At 37.4% G+C, this 16,503-nt stretch overlaps 5 protein-coding genes across 5 annotated transcripts in view; 3 read left to right on the top strand and 2 right to left on the bottom strand.

Moving 5' to 3' along the window:
• LOC126766044 (aminopeptidase N) overlaps positions 1 to 7,669 on the top strand; it is a 37,217-nt gene extending 29,548 nt beyond the window's left edge. The window contains exons 2-9 of the mRNA XM_050483748.1: positions 882 to 1,828; positions 3,658 to 3,813; positions 3,876 to 4,169; positions 4,232 to 4,654; positions 4,713 to 5,391; positions 6,234 to 6,448; positions 6,516 to 6,824; positions 6,888 to 7,669. Of these exons, the coding sequence (XP_050339705.1) occupies positions 1,059 to 1,828; positions 3,658 to 3,813; positions 3,876 to 4,169; positions 4,232 to 4,654; positions 4,713 to 5,391; positions 6,234 to 6,448; positions 6,516 to 6,824; positions 6,888 to 7,149 (3,108 nt within the window). The 5' untranslated portion in view covers positions 882 to 1,058 and the 3' untranslated portion in view covers positions 7,150 to 7,669. The remainder of the gene's footprint in view (positions 1 to 881; positions 1,829 to 3,657; positions 3,814 to 3,875; positions 4,170 to 4,231; positions 4,655 to 4,712; positions 5,392 to 6,233; positions 6,449 to 6,515; positions 6,825 to 6,887) is intronic.
• Positions 7,670 to 8,385: 716 nt separating this feature from the next.
• On the top strand, positions 8,386 to 10,300 carry LOC126766092 (eukaryotic translation initiation factor 2D). Its single transcript, XM_050483850.1, has one exon. It carries the CDS (start codon positions 8,430 to 8,432, stop codon positions 10,209 to 10,211), a length of 1,782 nt encoding a protein of 593 aa, XP_050339807.1. The 5' UTR covers positions 8,386 to 8,429; the 3' UTR covers positions 10,212 to 10,300.
• Positions 10,301 to 10,366: 66 nt separating this feature from the next.
• On the bottom strand, positions 10,367 to 11,485 carry LOC126766116 (phosphoglycerate mutase 2). Its single transcript, XM_050483957.1, has 2 exons — positions 10,779 to 11,485; positions 10,367 to 10,718 (listed from the first exon to the last, which is right to left on the bottom strand). Exons 1-2 carry the CDS (start codon positions 11,377 to 11,379, stop codon positions 10,552 to 10,554), a joined length of 768 nt encoding a protein of 255 aa, XP_050339914.1. The 5' UTR covers positions 11,380 to 11,485; the 3' UTR covers positions 10,367 to 10,551.
• Positions 11,486 to 11,668: 183 nt separating this feature from the next.
• On the bottom strand, positions 11,669 to 14,559 carry LOC126766109 (phosphoglycerate mutase 2-like). The gene is given in 4 exon segments (XM_050483934.1): positions 11,669 to 11,946; positions 12,011 to 12,670; positions 12,673 to 12,806; positions 14,218 to 14,559. Coding segments are annotated over 3 exon segments (924 nt in total). The 5' UTR covers positions 12,770 to 12,806; positions 14,218 to 14,559; the 3' UTR covers positions 11,669 to 11,779.
• LOC126766112 (uncharacterized) lies at positions 13,034 to 14,132 on the top strand. Its single transcript, XM_050483948.1, has 3 exons — positions 13,034 to 13,251; positions 13,305 to 13,602; positions 13,664 to 14,132. The coding sequence occupies exons 1-3, from the start codon at positions 13,142 to 13,144 to the stop codon at positions 14,081 to 14,083; spliced, it is 828 nt and encodes a 275-aa protein (XP_050339905.1). The 5' UTR covers positions 13,034 to 13,141; the 3' UTR covers positions 14,084 to 14,132.
• Positions 14,560 to 16,503: the final 1,944 nt, after the last annotated feature.

Consider the following 16,503-nt stretch of genomic DNA (forward strand, 5'->3'; position numbering starts at 1 on the left):
TCTCTTCAAGTTGATCTTCGTTTCAAATGTGGCAATTTTTCTTCTTTACATACCAATTGAGCCACAAATGGGCCTAATCGCTGAACCAAATTCTCTCTTGGAACTTTTCAAGAGCTTATATAGCGTGTATAAGTGCTGTCGCTTGGGAAGGTCGAGCGGCTTCAGTTCTTCAAGCTGTATTTTGTAAGTTTTCAATTGAAGATCTTAACGTAAATGCGTCACGTCGTGCCATACGTCAGACCAAGCCGCTGCGAACGCCTCCAAATCGACTCTCCACGGTCTTCGTGTACACTCTCAGCTACGGCTGCTATAATTACTTCACTGCGTGCTGGACCTAATGACTCGAAAATTATTCAAAAATGAATGTTAGGTCTCAAAATGGGTGATGATGTTGCGAACAGTACGCTCAGGAGGCCGATTATGTAGACCATAAGTTGAGCGAAGCGCGCCAAAAACATTCTTTACAAAACGTGAATTGTTTGTAATAAAGTTGAACGATTTTTAAACGTTGTTCAGGTGTAAGTCTTTCCATGATGAAATGCCAAACAATACTGAACAAGAATAACATGACATCTTGACAAGACTCAAGCGTGATCTGTCAAAAAATGCTATTGAAACATATAGATCTTCTTGGATCAGCCGTTACATTGGAATATATATAATTATAATTAATTATTTATGAAAAAGTTTCAACTATTCACAAACAAAAAAATATTCTGTCATTCAAATGACGACTACCTCAATAATATCAATAAATTATAAAATATGTCCCGTTTTCAAATGAAAGCAATTTTTTTAAATAAATTTGATTTAACAAACCAAAAATTTCAAAAACTTTCGCATGAATCTTATCATTGATCAAACTTTTTATTACTTTACAGGTTGACAATTTTCTCTCATGGCCAGCACTTTATGATAATATAATAATGGCGAATAGATGAACCACAGAATACGCACCGCTCATTCGCAACGTTGTACAATTTTATATAAACAAATAAATTATTGAAAAAAAAACGATCAACCTAAACCACAAATCTACGAGAAAAGTAGTACAAAGCATGGTACTTAAGGACATACACGTCCGTGAAAACATCAATATGGATAATCATCGTACGACCACAACACTTACCAATACGCCGCCGACCACAACCTTTACGACGCGTCGCGGTTACACCTTTTCGGGTACAACACTCTTTCTGATCGCCGCATGTTTTGTGTGCACGCTACTGGCGGTCAGCTTTATTATTTACAATGTGGCTACGTGTGAACAGCAGCTTACACCGTTGCCGGATGAGGAAGTCATTTGTACGACGGTAAAGAAGCATATACTGAAGGCGAGCAGCACCAGCGATGAAGCTAAAGAGCGAACACACTACGAACGTGACGTACGTCTGCCAAATTCGATGAAGCCGCAGAAATATAATATCACCCTTGTGCCATACCTACTCAATAATAATTTCACATTCGAAGGGGAGGTACGTATCCAAGTGATTGTACTGGAGGACTGCCATAACATTACCATGCATGCCGTCGAGTTGAATATCACCAAAAACGATGTATCCGTACGGCATATTGGCAGGTCAACGGCGACGTCGGCATTGCAGCCGGCTTTGGCAGAGCATGCTCGGTATGTGCCGGAAATTGACGGCGTCGAACTGAGGATACGAAAACAATACATGCTCGAGAGCAAGCAATTCTTCATCATCGAACTGTATGACAAACTAATAAAGGGTGGCGTGTACGAGATAAGCATCCGGTTCAGCGGTCTAATACAGGACTATCTGCAGGGGTTCTATCGCAGTTCGTATCAAGTGGGCAACGAAAAGCGGTAAGTCGGCCATTTTTGTTAATTATGCACATGGTACAAGTGCGTATGTCAGCCAAATTAGTGTGACTGAAGTGAGTGACAGGTAAGGCGCAATTAAAAATTACACATACATGTGCGTTTGTATGTTTAGATGATTGTATTTCGCCGAAATTGGGACATATGGCGTATTTAAGAAACTTAAAAAGTGTTTGGTCGACAAAAAACAAGAGCTTTTCTTTAGTCCAGTTTTAAAAATAAATATTTGAGGTTAAATTGGCATGGTTGACAAACTCCAATCTTATCTTTTAATCCAAAAAAGGTACATCAATTATTATAAAAAGTAGAAGAAGAATTAGAAAGCGTGAAGAAGATTACAGGGTTTGTCCGGAAAGTAATAGGACTGATTTTCTTTCGCCGAGACTGTACTTCGGAGCGTGCGCGCACCGACTGGATTCGGTAGACGATGTTCCTAGCTAATGAACGAGCGGTTCGGCAGTTGTTTCCGAGCACCTGGAGAGTCAGGACAAACCTTTTCGCGCGACGTGTTCCTGTGTGTGGTGCAAGGCGAAAATGCAGCGTTCGTTAGAGCAGGGGTACGCTCTACGATTAAATTCTGTGTAAAACTCCGTAAATCTTGCTTAGAGACTTTAGATATGATCAAGCATGCTTACTCAGATGTTGTTTTAACAGGAATTGGTGTGTTTCGGTAGCACCAGGCCTTTTTGGAGGGCCGGGAAGCGGTCGCTGATGAAGACCGTACTGGAAGACCTGCGACTTCTACAAGCACCGACAATGTGACTCTTGTGCGCAAAGTTTAGAACTTAGACCGTCGACTAAGTATTCCTTTAATTGCCCAGATGGTAAATTTATCAAAATCTGTGGTTCATGACATTATGACGGAGTTGCACCACGACAACGTCCCGGTTCACACCGCCCTTCTTATGAACAGCTACCTAATCAAGGCCGGCATCCCAACGCTTCCGCAGCCGCCCTACAGCCCAGATGTGGCCCCCGGACTTTTTTTCTTTCCTTGCCTGAAAAGGCCGATGAAAGGCAAGCATTTTGAGACTACAGATTGGATCCAAGCAGTATGCACCTCGGCTCTCAAGGCTATTCCAGAGAATGCCTTCCAAGCTTGGAAATCGTGCTGGCAGCGGTCCATCACACAGAAGGAGCCTATTTTGAAAGATTTTAAAGAATTGTAACGATTGGTGCAATAATTTTTTTTTAATCCACTCAATCCTATTACTTTTCGGACAAACCCTGTATAACGAGCTTTTCCGTCTCCCCTTATTTCAATGCGCGAATGATCCAAGAGTAGAACTTAGAAGTTATGACTACACATAGAGAGAAGACATTCGTCTCCAGAAAACAGGTGTACCCTTACCGGAAGGAGCCGGACTTACATTTGTTTAGCTTGGCAGCATTCTCCAAAGTTATTTTAGAAATATTTTCTATCAGTATCACTACAGCACAGAGTCCGATATGCCAATTGTCGCAACCGTTTATGTAACCTAAGGAAGAGGATCCTAAAATACTATGGTTTAAGCTGAGATCACTATATTCAAACAGAATACTTTAGAAGCTTTTGTTGTTCATGCTATGAATAGCGGTTCATTTCTTTAAGGTATTTCCGTTGAAATAAAAAGAGTTGAAAACTTAAACTCAGCCATATCTAACCCTCACGAAGCTCCAAACTCAGGATAGTAAAACAATTTTTTAGATTATAGAGTACACTGAAAATGTTTTTGAGAGAACGTAGGCCAAAGAAAGATACATTCCCTCTCTTTGTGCCTTTTCGTGTTGCGTCATATTTCAATTAAAAATCAAACTTTATTTTTGTTTTACAGTTGGCTGGCCTCTACGCAGTTTCAAGCCACGGATGCCAGGCGAGCGTTTCCCTGCTTCGATGAGCCATCGTTGAAAGCAAATTTCTCACTGAAAATAGCGCGACCACGTAACATGACCACGGTGTCTAATATGCCCATCCTTTGGACGAAACCACAGTAAGTATTGCATAACATGAAATAATTTCAATTTTAAAACATAATTTTCATTAAACTTCTAGCGAGTCTCTCTCGAACTATGTATGGGATCAATTCGCTGAAAGCCTACCCATGTCTACATATTTGGTAGCTTACGCTATTTCCGACTTTGATCACATTTCCGATGGCAACTTCTCTGCGTGGGCGCGTAAGGACGCCATCCAATCGGCGCGGTACGCGCTAAGCGTTGGTCCGAAAATTTTAAAATTCCTAGAAGAATATTTCGATTTGCCATTCCCACTGCCAAAGCTCGATATGATAGCGCTACCCGATTTCCAAGCTGGCGGAATGGAGAATTGGGGTCTGATCACTTACAGGTACATTATGGTAGATAATAATAATATTTATGTAAAAGTCACTCACCGCTCCACTCTTAAAGGGAGACGACAATGCTCTTTGAGGAAGGAGTCTCCGCTACAACTAATAAGCAACGCATTGCCAGTGTTGTTGGACACGAATTGGCGCATCAATGGTTTGGCAATCTGGTAACACCCAGTTGGTGGTCGGATATTTGGCTAAATGAGGGATTCGCAAGTTATATGGAGTACATAACAGTGGATGCTATTCATCCGGATTGGAAGACCCAAGATCAATTTGTGGTTAGCGAACTGCAAAATGTTTTCCATTTGGATGCGCTCTCATCATCGCATAAAATTTCGGTGGAGGTCTTTAATCCCGATGAAATTTCAGAAATTTTCGATCGTATTTCTTATGGCAAAGGTTCGACCATTATACGCATGATGAGTCATTTCTTAACTTCAAAAGTCTTTCGACGAGGTCTGAGCAAGTATCTCAAGGAAATGTAGGTTGCTGACAATATTTAGTAAGCGTATAACTTCAATAACTCTCATCTCTTATAGGTCTTATCATGCCGCAGAACAGGACGACTTATGGCGTTTCTTAACAACAGAAGCCATTTCCGCCGGTTTGCTTGACCGCAATACCACCGTCAAAGAAATCATGGATACGTGGACTTTACAAGTCGGTTATCCTGTACTCACCGTAACACGCTCTTCAAACGCACACTCCATACGTATGGAACAACAACGTTTCGTATTTTCAAATCAGTCAGATGATGGCGACTCGGCCAATGATGAAAATCCACTCTGGTGGATACCGATCACATACACCAGTTCAAAGGAATTGAATTTCGAAAACACACGTCCGATGACGTGGGTGCCGCGCACTGAAACTTACGAAATTGATGATCGTAATCTTTCGACGGCCGAATGGTTCATTTTCAATATCCAACAAACCGGTTACTATCGCGTTAACTATGATGTCGACAATTGGAAAGCAATTACAACACATCTAATGCAGCCGCAAAAGTATAGAAGTATTAGTCCTGCGAATCGTGCGCAATTAATAGATGACGCTATGAATTTGGCGCGCGGTGCATACCTGAGTTACGAAACGGCATTGAATCTTACGCGTTACCTCAAACATGAAATGGATCATGTGCCCTGGAAGGCGGCCATGACGGCATTCAACTTCATCGACTCGATGTTGGTGAATCAGGGAGACTACGATATATTGAAGGTGAGTTGATTTGAGAATGAGTCGGCGTTCGAGGTTTTCGACAGAAAATTTCTGCGGAAGATTTATTTTTCTTTGCGCATTTGCAACGCCGAATACCGCAATCGATGGAGCTATGAGCCGTATGAGTTGTACGACGACATTGACAGAGTTCAGCGAATTAAGAGACAGCGGCTACGCTGGCTAGGTCATGTCGTCCGAATGGATGAAAACACTACAGCTCTGAGAGTATTCCACGCAGTACCCGCAGGGTGAAGCAGAAGAAGAGCAAGACCTTCATTCCGTTGGAACGACCAGGTGGAGAAGGACCTGGCTACACTTGGAATCACATCTTCTCTTTGTGGGTTGCATCCGAAAGTTATACGGATAATGGAAAACCCCTTCGGATATAAATATCCTAAGTATGGATTATAGTTTCCATGAACCAAGTCATATGATATTTTTGTTGATTTAACGAACTAGAAAATCATCCGAATGGTGTAGGAACGTGTTGTCGAGGTGATAGTTCATGGTGAAATAAAGATCCAGGTCCATACTGATTTCGCGGACTGGACTTAGTGTGAGCGATGGTTTTAGTAGGTTAATCGGATGATATTATCCGTTCTCAGCACGGTTGGGTCTATGTAAGTGGAAAGAATTTGCGTTTAAAATGAACTAGGGCTAAATAACAGGAAATAACATTATTAAGGAAACGCCTTCCTACTGGAGTTATAATGTTATTACTGAGATAAATAAATTGTAGTGAGTCGAAAACTAAAAAAAGATCAACACCATGCCATCGGAATACGAAAGAACTCTCACTAACTTTCTCAACCAGTATTCAAATTATTACGCTTTTGTTGCAGAACTATCTTTTGGATCTGCTGGAAAATGTGTACAAAGACGTTTCGCCGAATAATTTCACCGACGATGCTGATAAGGGCGAAGATATGCTCAAGCTATTCAAACGTGTGGAAATATTGAATATGGCCTGCCATTTGGGGCACCGAGACTGCATTTTAGAGAGCGCACGTCACTTCCAGAATTGGATTGAGGTGCCCAACCCGGACACAAATAATCCGTAAGTAGCGTGAATTTTTTTTCAAGAAATACTTTTTATTAATTTAAAATTTTTGGAAACTCTTTAGTATACCGCCAAACCTACGCGGCATCGTTTATTGCACGGCAATACAATATGGCAACGAGTTTGAGTGGGACTTTGCATTCCAGCGCTATCGCAGCACGTCGGTCTCAACGGAGAAGGAATTGCTGCTCAGCGCACTTGGCTGCTCGCTCGAGCCCTGGATCTTATCGCGCTATCTGCGACGCTCAATTAGTGGCGACGACATACGCAAACAGGACGTTTACAGGGTGTTCGCGGCGGTATCAAGCAATGTTGTGGGCCAGCAGATCGCTTTCGACTTCATGCGCAACAATTGGAATGAAATCAAAAATTAGTAATATTCGATTTTTTTAAATAATTTTTTTTTGTAATTTTCATAACGGTTTCTATTGTGCAGCTTGGGTTCAACGATGTCCAATATAAATGCGATACTGAAGTTCGCCACCAAACGCATGAATTCGAAATTTTTCCTCGCCGAGTTGGAGTCGTTCGTTAAAACCGATGTTAAGGATAACGGCCGTTCCATTCAACAAATTCTTGAACAAGTGCGTGTCAATGTGGACTGGATGGCACGCAACTACCAGGATATCATACAGTGGCTACAACGTGAGGCAATCACAAGGCAACAACAACACGGTGCTTCACTAGCGACTCATTAGGTCAGCAGCGATTTTTTAACGAGATTTTGTGTATTTTTTATTGTTGTGAAATACATGCAAAATGTCATATTCGTGTGCTCTTTGTTGTTGCGCGCCGATGATGTCGTACATTTTCAAGTATTCTATGTATGTTGTAAGAAATTTTTGTAAAATCTGCTGTGTGTGTGAGCGCCAGTTGAATCAGCCCAATGTAAACAGAAACAGTTTTTTTAACATATTTACATATTTTTAAGTAAATCGTGCATATCTTTACCCACACACACTCACACACATGTATGTGTGTATGCAAAAATATTTATAAAAAAATATTAAACTTTGTCATAATTAATCAAGTTAGACTTCTAACATACACACATACTATACATACACACACATACATATATTTTATATGGTTAGTCTTTAAATACATATATATTATAAGCAGCAAATTATGAATAATATCTTTTAGGTGTATTTTTATTTAACTTATGTATAATGTGAATGTGTAAAGTGTGTACTTAATACAAATGAAAAACATTTACTTATTTTGCATTTTCATTTCATGGGCTACTACTAGGGGCTAGGGCTACCACTAGGGAGATCCTAATAGTAAATAACGACAAAAATTATAAATTATTTATACATGATGCGGATTATATAGTGTGTAAAAATTTAAAAAAAAATCCTTTTCCGTAACAGTGTTAAATCAACATAAGATTTTTTTTATTTTACAAAATTCGTTTGTTAATTCAGAAACTCGCATGCGTATAACACAGCATTTCATAAACAGATAAACAGAAAATAGTTCATCATTTATGACCACCACTGTAGAATTCAACGTATAAAAAATTTAAAACAGTTACATATAACAAAATGGAGATACCCGAATGTAACCACCGATGCGAGGATTACAAATACATATTACACTACATATTTGCATTTATTTGAACTTTGATTATTTAAGTTTCAATTTAAAACAGAACTGGAAAACATTTATAAGATTTCAAAAATTTTTGCAACGCTGCAAGGCGTTCATGAAATAGGGTCTTCGTGATGTCAACAACAACTTTTTCTATTTCACAATATTGGCAAAAACAAAAATGGTATAATAATTAGAAAATTAAAAGCAGCAACACGTTCAAATATAAGTGTATGTATATAAAAGTTGATTATTATTAAAAAGAATCAGTTTTTAATAATAACAATTAATATAGCATAAATCGATATAAATTTTGAATCCAAATATCGATACATACCTACTGTTATCGCAACTCATCAGGTATTTGTTGACTGTGTAGGAGATGTTTCTTAAACCATATAAATTACGGAGTAATGCTCCATTAAAAGGATCTGAATCAAAACGTTTGCGACAACGTGTAGAAAAGGCATTTCCGGATGCAACGGCCGAACAACTCAGTTTAGTGATACCAGCAAAGAGCGCCGTAACGCAGCTAAAATTGACAACGCATGGCGGCACACAAACGAACGTTTTCTGTGTAGACAAATTGCCTATGTTCTTCGAACTTGAGTCAGGCGAGTTGGCACCGACCTTGTACGCTTTGTGGCTCGTGCCGTCCTTGCTGCCCTATTTCACCACACACCGTGAAGTATTGCCGAAACTCTCAAATGGCGCTGAACTAATGTTGCCCGGTGTAGTGCCAAAAGGTACCGGTATGAATATGTATGGACGCTATCGGCAAGGACAGTTGATGGGTGTTAATTTGGTTTCCAATGAGTCTGCTGTAGCAGTTGGTTATTTACCTCGATCTTCAGATGATTTGTATATGTGCGGTCGTCAAGGTGTAGCCGTGAAGATGTTGCATATATTCGGTGATAAATTATGGGGCCATGAGCCTACATTAATACAACAAGTACCATTAAAAAAGGCGGCGCCATTAACAAAAGACGATTTTCCAGAACTGGGTGCTAAGCAGGACAAACAGAAAAAGGATGGAAATGATAAGTTAACGTTGGCAGATATTGTAGCCAGTACACAAACGCTTGAAACAACTAATCGAGAGGCAATATTCCCGGAACTAGAGAAATTGGAAATATCTTCTAGTGAAATAGACGCGGAAAGAAATAAGAATATATCCATAGAGAATGGTGAAAACGTTGGCGTTGAAGATTCTGAAGCGGAAAGTGAAACAACGCCTGAAATGATACTAAAAAATGCTTTCTTAGCTGCACTGAAAAATCATGGCAAAAATTTGCAATTGCCACTCTTGACCAGCAATTTCTATCGTTTATATGTTGTGCCTGAAGCTCCTCAGCCAATTGACTTGAAGAAAACTAAATATAAGAAACTTTCGAATTTCCTCAACGAAATGATCGATCAGGGCTTTATTGTTGTACGCGAAGAGTCAAAGGGCGTGGATAAAATTACCTCCATAGATCTTGATCATCCAGAAGTGGTTAATTTTATAACCGATTTCAAACCTCCAAAACAAGCCGCAGATGGTGAACTACAAGATCAGCCACTATTTCGTTCAGAATTGACAGAAACTTATATTGTTTCGGATGAAACAGCGCCTTTCTTTGCTAAAATGAATTTTAAGCGCGGCGAAGGTGTACCAACCGCACAAATCAAAAAGGTTATACGTGAATATATAAGCAAACATAATCTGCCTAAAGCTGATCCGACAGGTGGTACTATACAGTTAGACGAAACGCTTGAAAAAATTTGTAACAGCAAGTCTGCAACCGTCAGTCAAATTTGCAGTGCCATCACCAGCAAAATGGAATACAGCTACCAAATGTGTGAGCTCAAGAATGTAGCGTCCAACAAGCCACTCATACAAATGTCACTTGCAACTCGTTCGGGTAACAAGAAGGTTACGCTGATCAGCAACGTGGAGTGTTATGGCATTATCGTTCCAGAGTTTATTAAACTGTGTAAGCAGGGGGCGGCGGCTAGTACCACAGTTGTCAAATTGCCACATCAAAAGGCCGAACAACTGCAGATTCAAGGTAATCAAGTGCGGTTTGTTTATAACTTATTGACCGAAACTTACAAAGTACCACCAAAATGCATATTAGGATTAGAACTGGCTAAAGATGGTAAAAAACACAAGAAAAAATAAATCAACAGCACAAAATTAATTAAACTCCTAACTAGAACGTGGTTCAACCAAGTTGGATTGTAACAAAATAAACAAGAATCTAAAGCGAACATATATTTGTTTAAATTTTAATACTTGTAGTAAAAATATTTTGGGTCATTATGAAACACAGCAGCTAATGTTTAACAATAATTTATTAAAGTTTCATAAATTTGAATATGAATTTTCCACAACAATAATATTTGCATTCTTACGGAATTTCTACTATTTCTAATAGCCGTTGTATTGCCTTGTGCAATTATGGATGTCCGTATTTTTAAAATCCCCAACAGATTAATGTCTTATGTATGTTTATATTATTTTACTTGGCTTTGCCTTGAGCTGCAACAGCCTCAATGGCTTTTCGTACAGTTTCTTCGTCACCAAGGAATTTCATGGAAACAACGGGTTTGAAGTTCTCATCCAATTCGTAAACGAATGGAATGCCAGTGGGCAAATTCAATGCCATAATCTGATCCTCAGAAAGATCTACAAAAAAATGTGTAAATAAGTTGCATGCCTTTAAGCTTTTCAGATTATTTAACTTACTATCCAAATGCTTAACAATGCCACGCAGACTGTTACCATGAGCAGCGATAATAATTTGCTTGCCTTCCTTCAATTGTGGTATGATAACATCATTCCAGTAGGGCAGTGTACGTTGAATAGTTAATTTAAGGGATTCGAATTTGGGGAACTCTTCTTGAGATGGGCCATTAGCATAGCGGGGATCCTTAACGATGACATCATAGTAAGGATGGTCGGGTTCCATTGGTGGTGGTGGAGTATCAAAGCTGCGGCGCCAGATTTTGACTTGCTCCTCACCGTATTTGGCGGCGGTTTCAGCTTTGTTCAAGCCGGTTAGTCCACCGTAGTGACGTTCATTTAAACGCCATGACTTATTAACCGGAATGCCCGATTGACCGCTTTCGTTCAGAATTGTTTCCAAAGTGATAATTGCACGATTTAAAACCGATGTGTGTGCAACATCAAATTTCAAGCCAGCATCTTTTACGGCTTTTCCGGCAGCTTGCGCTTCAGATTTTCCCTTATCACTTAAAGCTGAATCAAACCAACCGCAGAATTGATTCTTCTGGTTCCACTCAGATTCACCATGGCGAACCATAACAATTCTGTATTTTCCTGACATTTTTATTTAAAATATACGTACAACCGGATCTGACAAACTTGATGTATACCGTTTTAGATAACACCAATGGATACGAATTCCTGAAAGGAAAATTTTATTTGACCTATAAATGACAGCCACAAGGTCATTTGTTGAAAATGACATTAAAAAGCCGATATTCAGCAATTCAGCATGAGGGAATTCGAAGAGTTGCATTTCACTAGATGAAAAATTTATAAAGTATTTTTACCAAAGACAATTTTCAATATCAGAAATAATCATTAATAATGCGAATTTAGAATAAAATAAATTTCAAATTTTACTTTTTTTATTTGATTTAGACTTGGTCATAATTTTTATTTTTTTCCAGTTAATTTATATTACTATTTTGCGTATGTATATAATTTTCATCTCGTTGAATCTATTTGGCTTTTCCTTGTGCAGCAACTGCTTCCATTGCTTTTCGGACAGTTTCTTCGTCGCCCAAAAATTTCATAGACACAACTGGTCGCATGCATTCATCCAATTCATAAATAAATGGTATACCAGTGGGTAAGTTCAGTGCCATTATCTGATCTTCGGATAGATCTGCATATATATATAAGTATATAGATTAGTGTTTGTTTGTAGTCACGATTTAGCAAATACTTACTATCTAAATGCTTAACTATGCCTCTCAGGCTATTTCCATGTGCCGAAATAATAATCAGTTTGCCTTCTTTTATTTGCGGTACTATTGTTTCATTCCAATAGGGTAGCGTACGCTCTATTGTCAGTTTCAGTGATTCAAACATGGGAAACTCTTCTTTTTTAGGACCATCTTTATAACGTTCATCGTTAACAATAGTATCGTAGTACGGATGATCCTTTTCCATGGGCGGAGGAGGCGTAGCAAAACTTCTGCGCCATATTTGTACTTGCTTTTCACCATATTTTGCAGCTGTTTCGGCTTTGTTTAACCCAATGAGATTACCATAATGACGTTCATTTAGACGCCATGTTTTACAAATGGGTATATCCGTTTGTCCAATTTCCTTCAATATTATGTCTAATGTGATGATAGCTCTACAAAGTAACGAGGTGTGAGCAATATCAAATTTATAGCCCGCTTCCTTTAGAGCTTTCGCTGCTGCTTTTGCCTCTGCTAAGCCCTTTTCGCTAAGCGCACTGTCATACCAACCACAAAATTGATTGCTTTTGTTCCATTCAGATTCTCCATGACGAACCATCACAATTTTATACTTTCCACACTTTTTACTCGGTTCATGTGATTGACGCACATTTGTTGGCGTTTGTGTGGGGTAGTTGCGGTCCATGGCTTATAGGCATAGGAGAAACCAACGGCAGTGCTAAATTGCTTCTTGAAAGTTATTCCAAATTTACCAAAGACGGTAGATATCCGTAATGCCATATTGCTAAACTAATGCCAAATTAATTCAGCGGATCAGCTGATTCGTAACAAACAATTTTGTGTTGCAAGATGTAGTTTATTTATAAGTAAATATATATCCGAAGTCAAAAATGTTTATGTTGAAAATTAATTTTTTTTTTTAATTTTCATAACTTTCAAAGTAATTTTAACATTAAAATGTTAATTAATTTTTTCCTTTTTCTGACAATGCTTATTAACATGAATTTGACAATTTCCACTATTTCGCATATACAATGTTGAGCTTGGCAACACTTTGTTTCCAATTTTTTTTTTTTTTGATTTTGTATACACAACAAAAAGAGGAAACCAGCCACCAGTTTGATGAACCAATCGTGAACAAAGGACTATGCAATGGAATCTTCAATAACTGCTCTGGCAGAAAGTAATTGGAAAAGGGTTGGAGGTTGTGAACTATTACAAACCCTACAAACTAGAATAACGCATGAGGACATTTTCATAAGGTAAACAATTTTATTCTTGTTCTTGAAAACTTTTACTTGACGATATTTTACAGGCCTTCTTTGCATGAAATTATAAGAGATGAAAACGCAGTTCTCCTTAAGAAAGGGGAATCCAATGATGCATGCGAACTTCTGGTTCGTTTGAAGCGGCCTTTTTATAAAATTGACTCCTTATCTTTGGTGTGTACAACTCCAAAACTGGAACTCTTTCTGGGACCACTTAAAGAATATGCAGAGACTTTGTACGGAGAAATTGCTGACGATGAGGATGATAATGACGATGGTGAAGTATTCTCCTACAGATATGATATTGAAGTGCAGAAATCAGGCATTACTGAATTATTACTTAAGGTAAATAGTGATTCTTAATTATAAACCATTATTTAATTATGATTTTATTATATGCACCCAGTTGCTTACACCATCCGACGATATCTGTATATTTGGTATTTTAATACAAATGGCACCCAATCCCAATGGCATAACAACGGGAACAGAAATTAATATGGAAAATGTTCAGAAGATGCTGAACACAGGACAGAAAATATCACCAAATGCTGAGAAGTGCATGCTATTTATGCAAACGGCCAAACAAATGCAAGGTATGGGAAACGTTCAAACTAACTCAACACTTTTAGAACACATGAAACAGGCACTGGCCAACCGAGAGACGCCTTCATCGGAACTGGAAGCTGCATTAAAGACTCACATAGATAATAAGTTTGAACAATTAGAGCGTAAGATTACTACACATTTAAATACGGTGCTATCGGAGCAAAACGAAAAACTCGATAAAATTTTGCAAATTATGGAAAATGGAAAACTTAATTAACACATATAATTTTTTTAAGTTCAATTTTAATAAAGTGACAATGAAAGTATTTTGTGAGCATCTTGTTTTGATGCATTTACATATGTATGTAATATTAATTGTAGAATTTTTCAATCAATGCTAATTGTGCTTACAAAGTATTTGTTTAGAGGCTGAGTTTGTATCCGGTTAAACATTCTCAATTTGGTAGAGTTCTTCAACATTATTTGGGATATAGATTTTCTAGCTTCAACTCTTCTCTTGTTCCGATTATCTCAGAAGTTTGGGCGTACACGTTTTCTCTCGCTTTCAGACGCTTACCTCAAAACGTGTCACTTTTTTAGTTTTTATGGTCAATTCATTATCATTCGCTTAATTTAGTTGTGTCTTTGCTGAAAGTTATATGAATATGGCAAAATCAACTTTGCTTATATTTTTTTATCGAACATTAAAAATCATAGTATAAAGCTACATTTATACATTGTTAGAAATGCAAGTAAACAGTGCACAGCTGATTGAACGAGCTTCCCAACGCTTGGAGAGTTTCTGAATGACAGTCGCGGGCAATAAATAGTTCTACTTTTATAAATTAATTTTTGATATGATATTTTTAGCTTTAATTATATAAGTATTTAAAAATAAGTAAATAAAATTAATGCAAAAATGTATTTATTACTAATATTTAACTTTTTATTTGCTTGTAAATAAAAGCGTTGACTACTGGTCCACTAAAACTAAAAAAATAAAATTTTTTTCTGAATAATTTATTAAAAATGTCAAGGTTTTCATTTTGAGAAAAAAAAATCATACATATTTTGACGAATTTCACTATTACCAGTTTTGCTTTAATTGAAAAATTGTAAGCCGTTAACAAGGGTAGCGAATTTTTTAATTCCAATATTTTGGAATAAAAATTAAATTATTATATTTATAATTTTTAATTTATGATTTTACGAATTAATGATTTTTTAATTTAATTTAGTGTTTGGGATTAAAAATGAAAATTTAATTTATAAAACCAACATTTATGTATATGAAAGTTATAATTGAAATTTTTTTTTTAAATTTTATAAAAAAATTGAAAATTAAATTTTAATCCCAAAATCAGAATTAAAAATTGATAAAATATAAATCGTTTGGATGTGTGAGTTTTTACACTGAAATGACAATGGAGCGCAATCAAGTAAATTTCCTGCTGGGTTGTTGCCGAATTCAAAATACTATCGTCGTATGTTATGCAATGAATTATTCAAGTTCTTTGCATCTCATTAGCTGCAAAAAGAGGATATTATTTAAAGCTGTTATATACTAGCATTTATATAATTGACAGACGAAAACGAAAGAAGCAATGTGTATGTATGTATGTATGTACGCATATGCAAATACTGAATTGAAACAAATATTTAGATTATGATTAAATAAAAAAGTTGCTCACCTTTGATTATAAAAGACATACTTTGCAAAAAAAAGCAGAACAAGCAATGCACATGCGCAGCACATTCAAATGGAGACGCGTCGGTTTGCGCCGAACGACAATCTAACACGAGAAGCTGCGCGTAAAATTAGAAACATTTCTCAATTAATTCAATTTAACAACATAATTGCCGAAAAAAAAGTTCTAGGCTTGCCGAAAGAACGCACGACATTGAGTGCTTGATTGATATATTTTTCATAGGCCTTATCGGCGTGAATCAATCAGAAGCTGGTCCAATGGTATTAAGCTTTTTAACTTAGCGGTTTTGTAGAAATTTGCACACCTAAATTAGTATAATTGTACGAGGAAGATTTTAGTGGCATTGATGAAATTTTGTTATTATTATTTTATGAAACATATTGTTTTATTATTTTTTATAGCACTAGAGATGACGTAATTGCCAAATTAGTTAACAGCAGCGTTAAATATGATTTTTGCATTCGTTTTAAAAGCGATCGCCTCTCAGTTCGTTCAGTTTCCCCCAAAATTTATTTTTGTGACAAATAAGTACCCGAAAATTGTCGCCTTTAAAGTAATTCTACCTGATCTAATACACTTATGCCAACGATTTTTCCAGTCCTCGAAACATTTTTCTTAAGCACTTCAGCTACTTCAGCGAATTTTCTTGTATCTCTTCGATTGACGGAAAACGAGTTCCACGAACCTTCAATTTATGTTTGGGAAACTAGAAAACATCACACAGCGCCAAATCTGGTGACTGATGGTATTCATTGCGTTTTTGACTTTAAATTTGGTCACAATTATTATCGTGTAAAATCGATGAATTGTTCCTCCACAATTCCCTGCCGTTTTCGACGGATGTTCTCACGCAAACGCCTCAATACGGCCAAATAGAACTCCTTATTGACCGTCTGTCCCTCCGGAACAAATACATGAAGCACCAAACCACGAATATTGAAAAAACAATGAGCATCATCTTGATTTTTGTACGGCTTTGGGTGTTTTT

This window comes from Bactrocera neohumeralis, chromosome 2, assembly GCF_024586455.1.
Source record: "Bactrocera neohumeralis isolate Rockhampton chromosome 2, APGP_CSIRO_Bneo_wtdbg2-racon-allhic-juicebox.fasta_v2, whole genome shotgun sequence".
In the NCBI taxonomy this organism is placed as follows: domain Eukaryota; kingdom Metazoa; phylum Arthropoda; class Insecta; order Diptera; family Tephritidae; genus Bactrocera; species Bactrocera neohumeralis.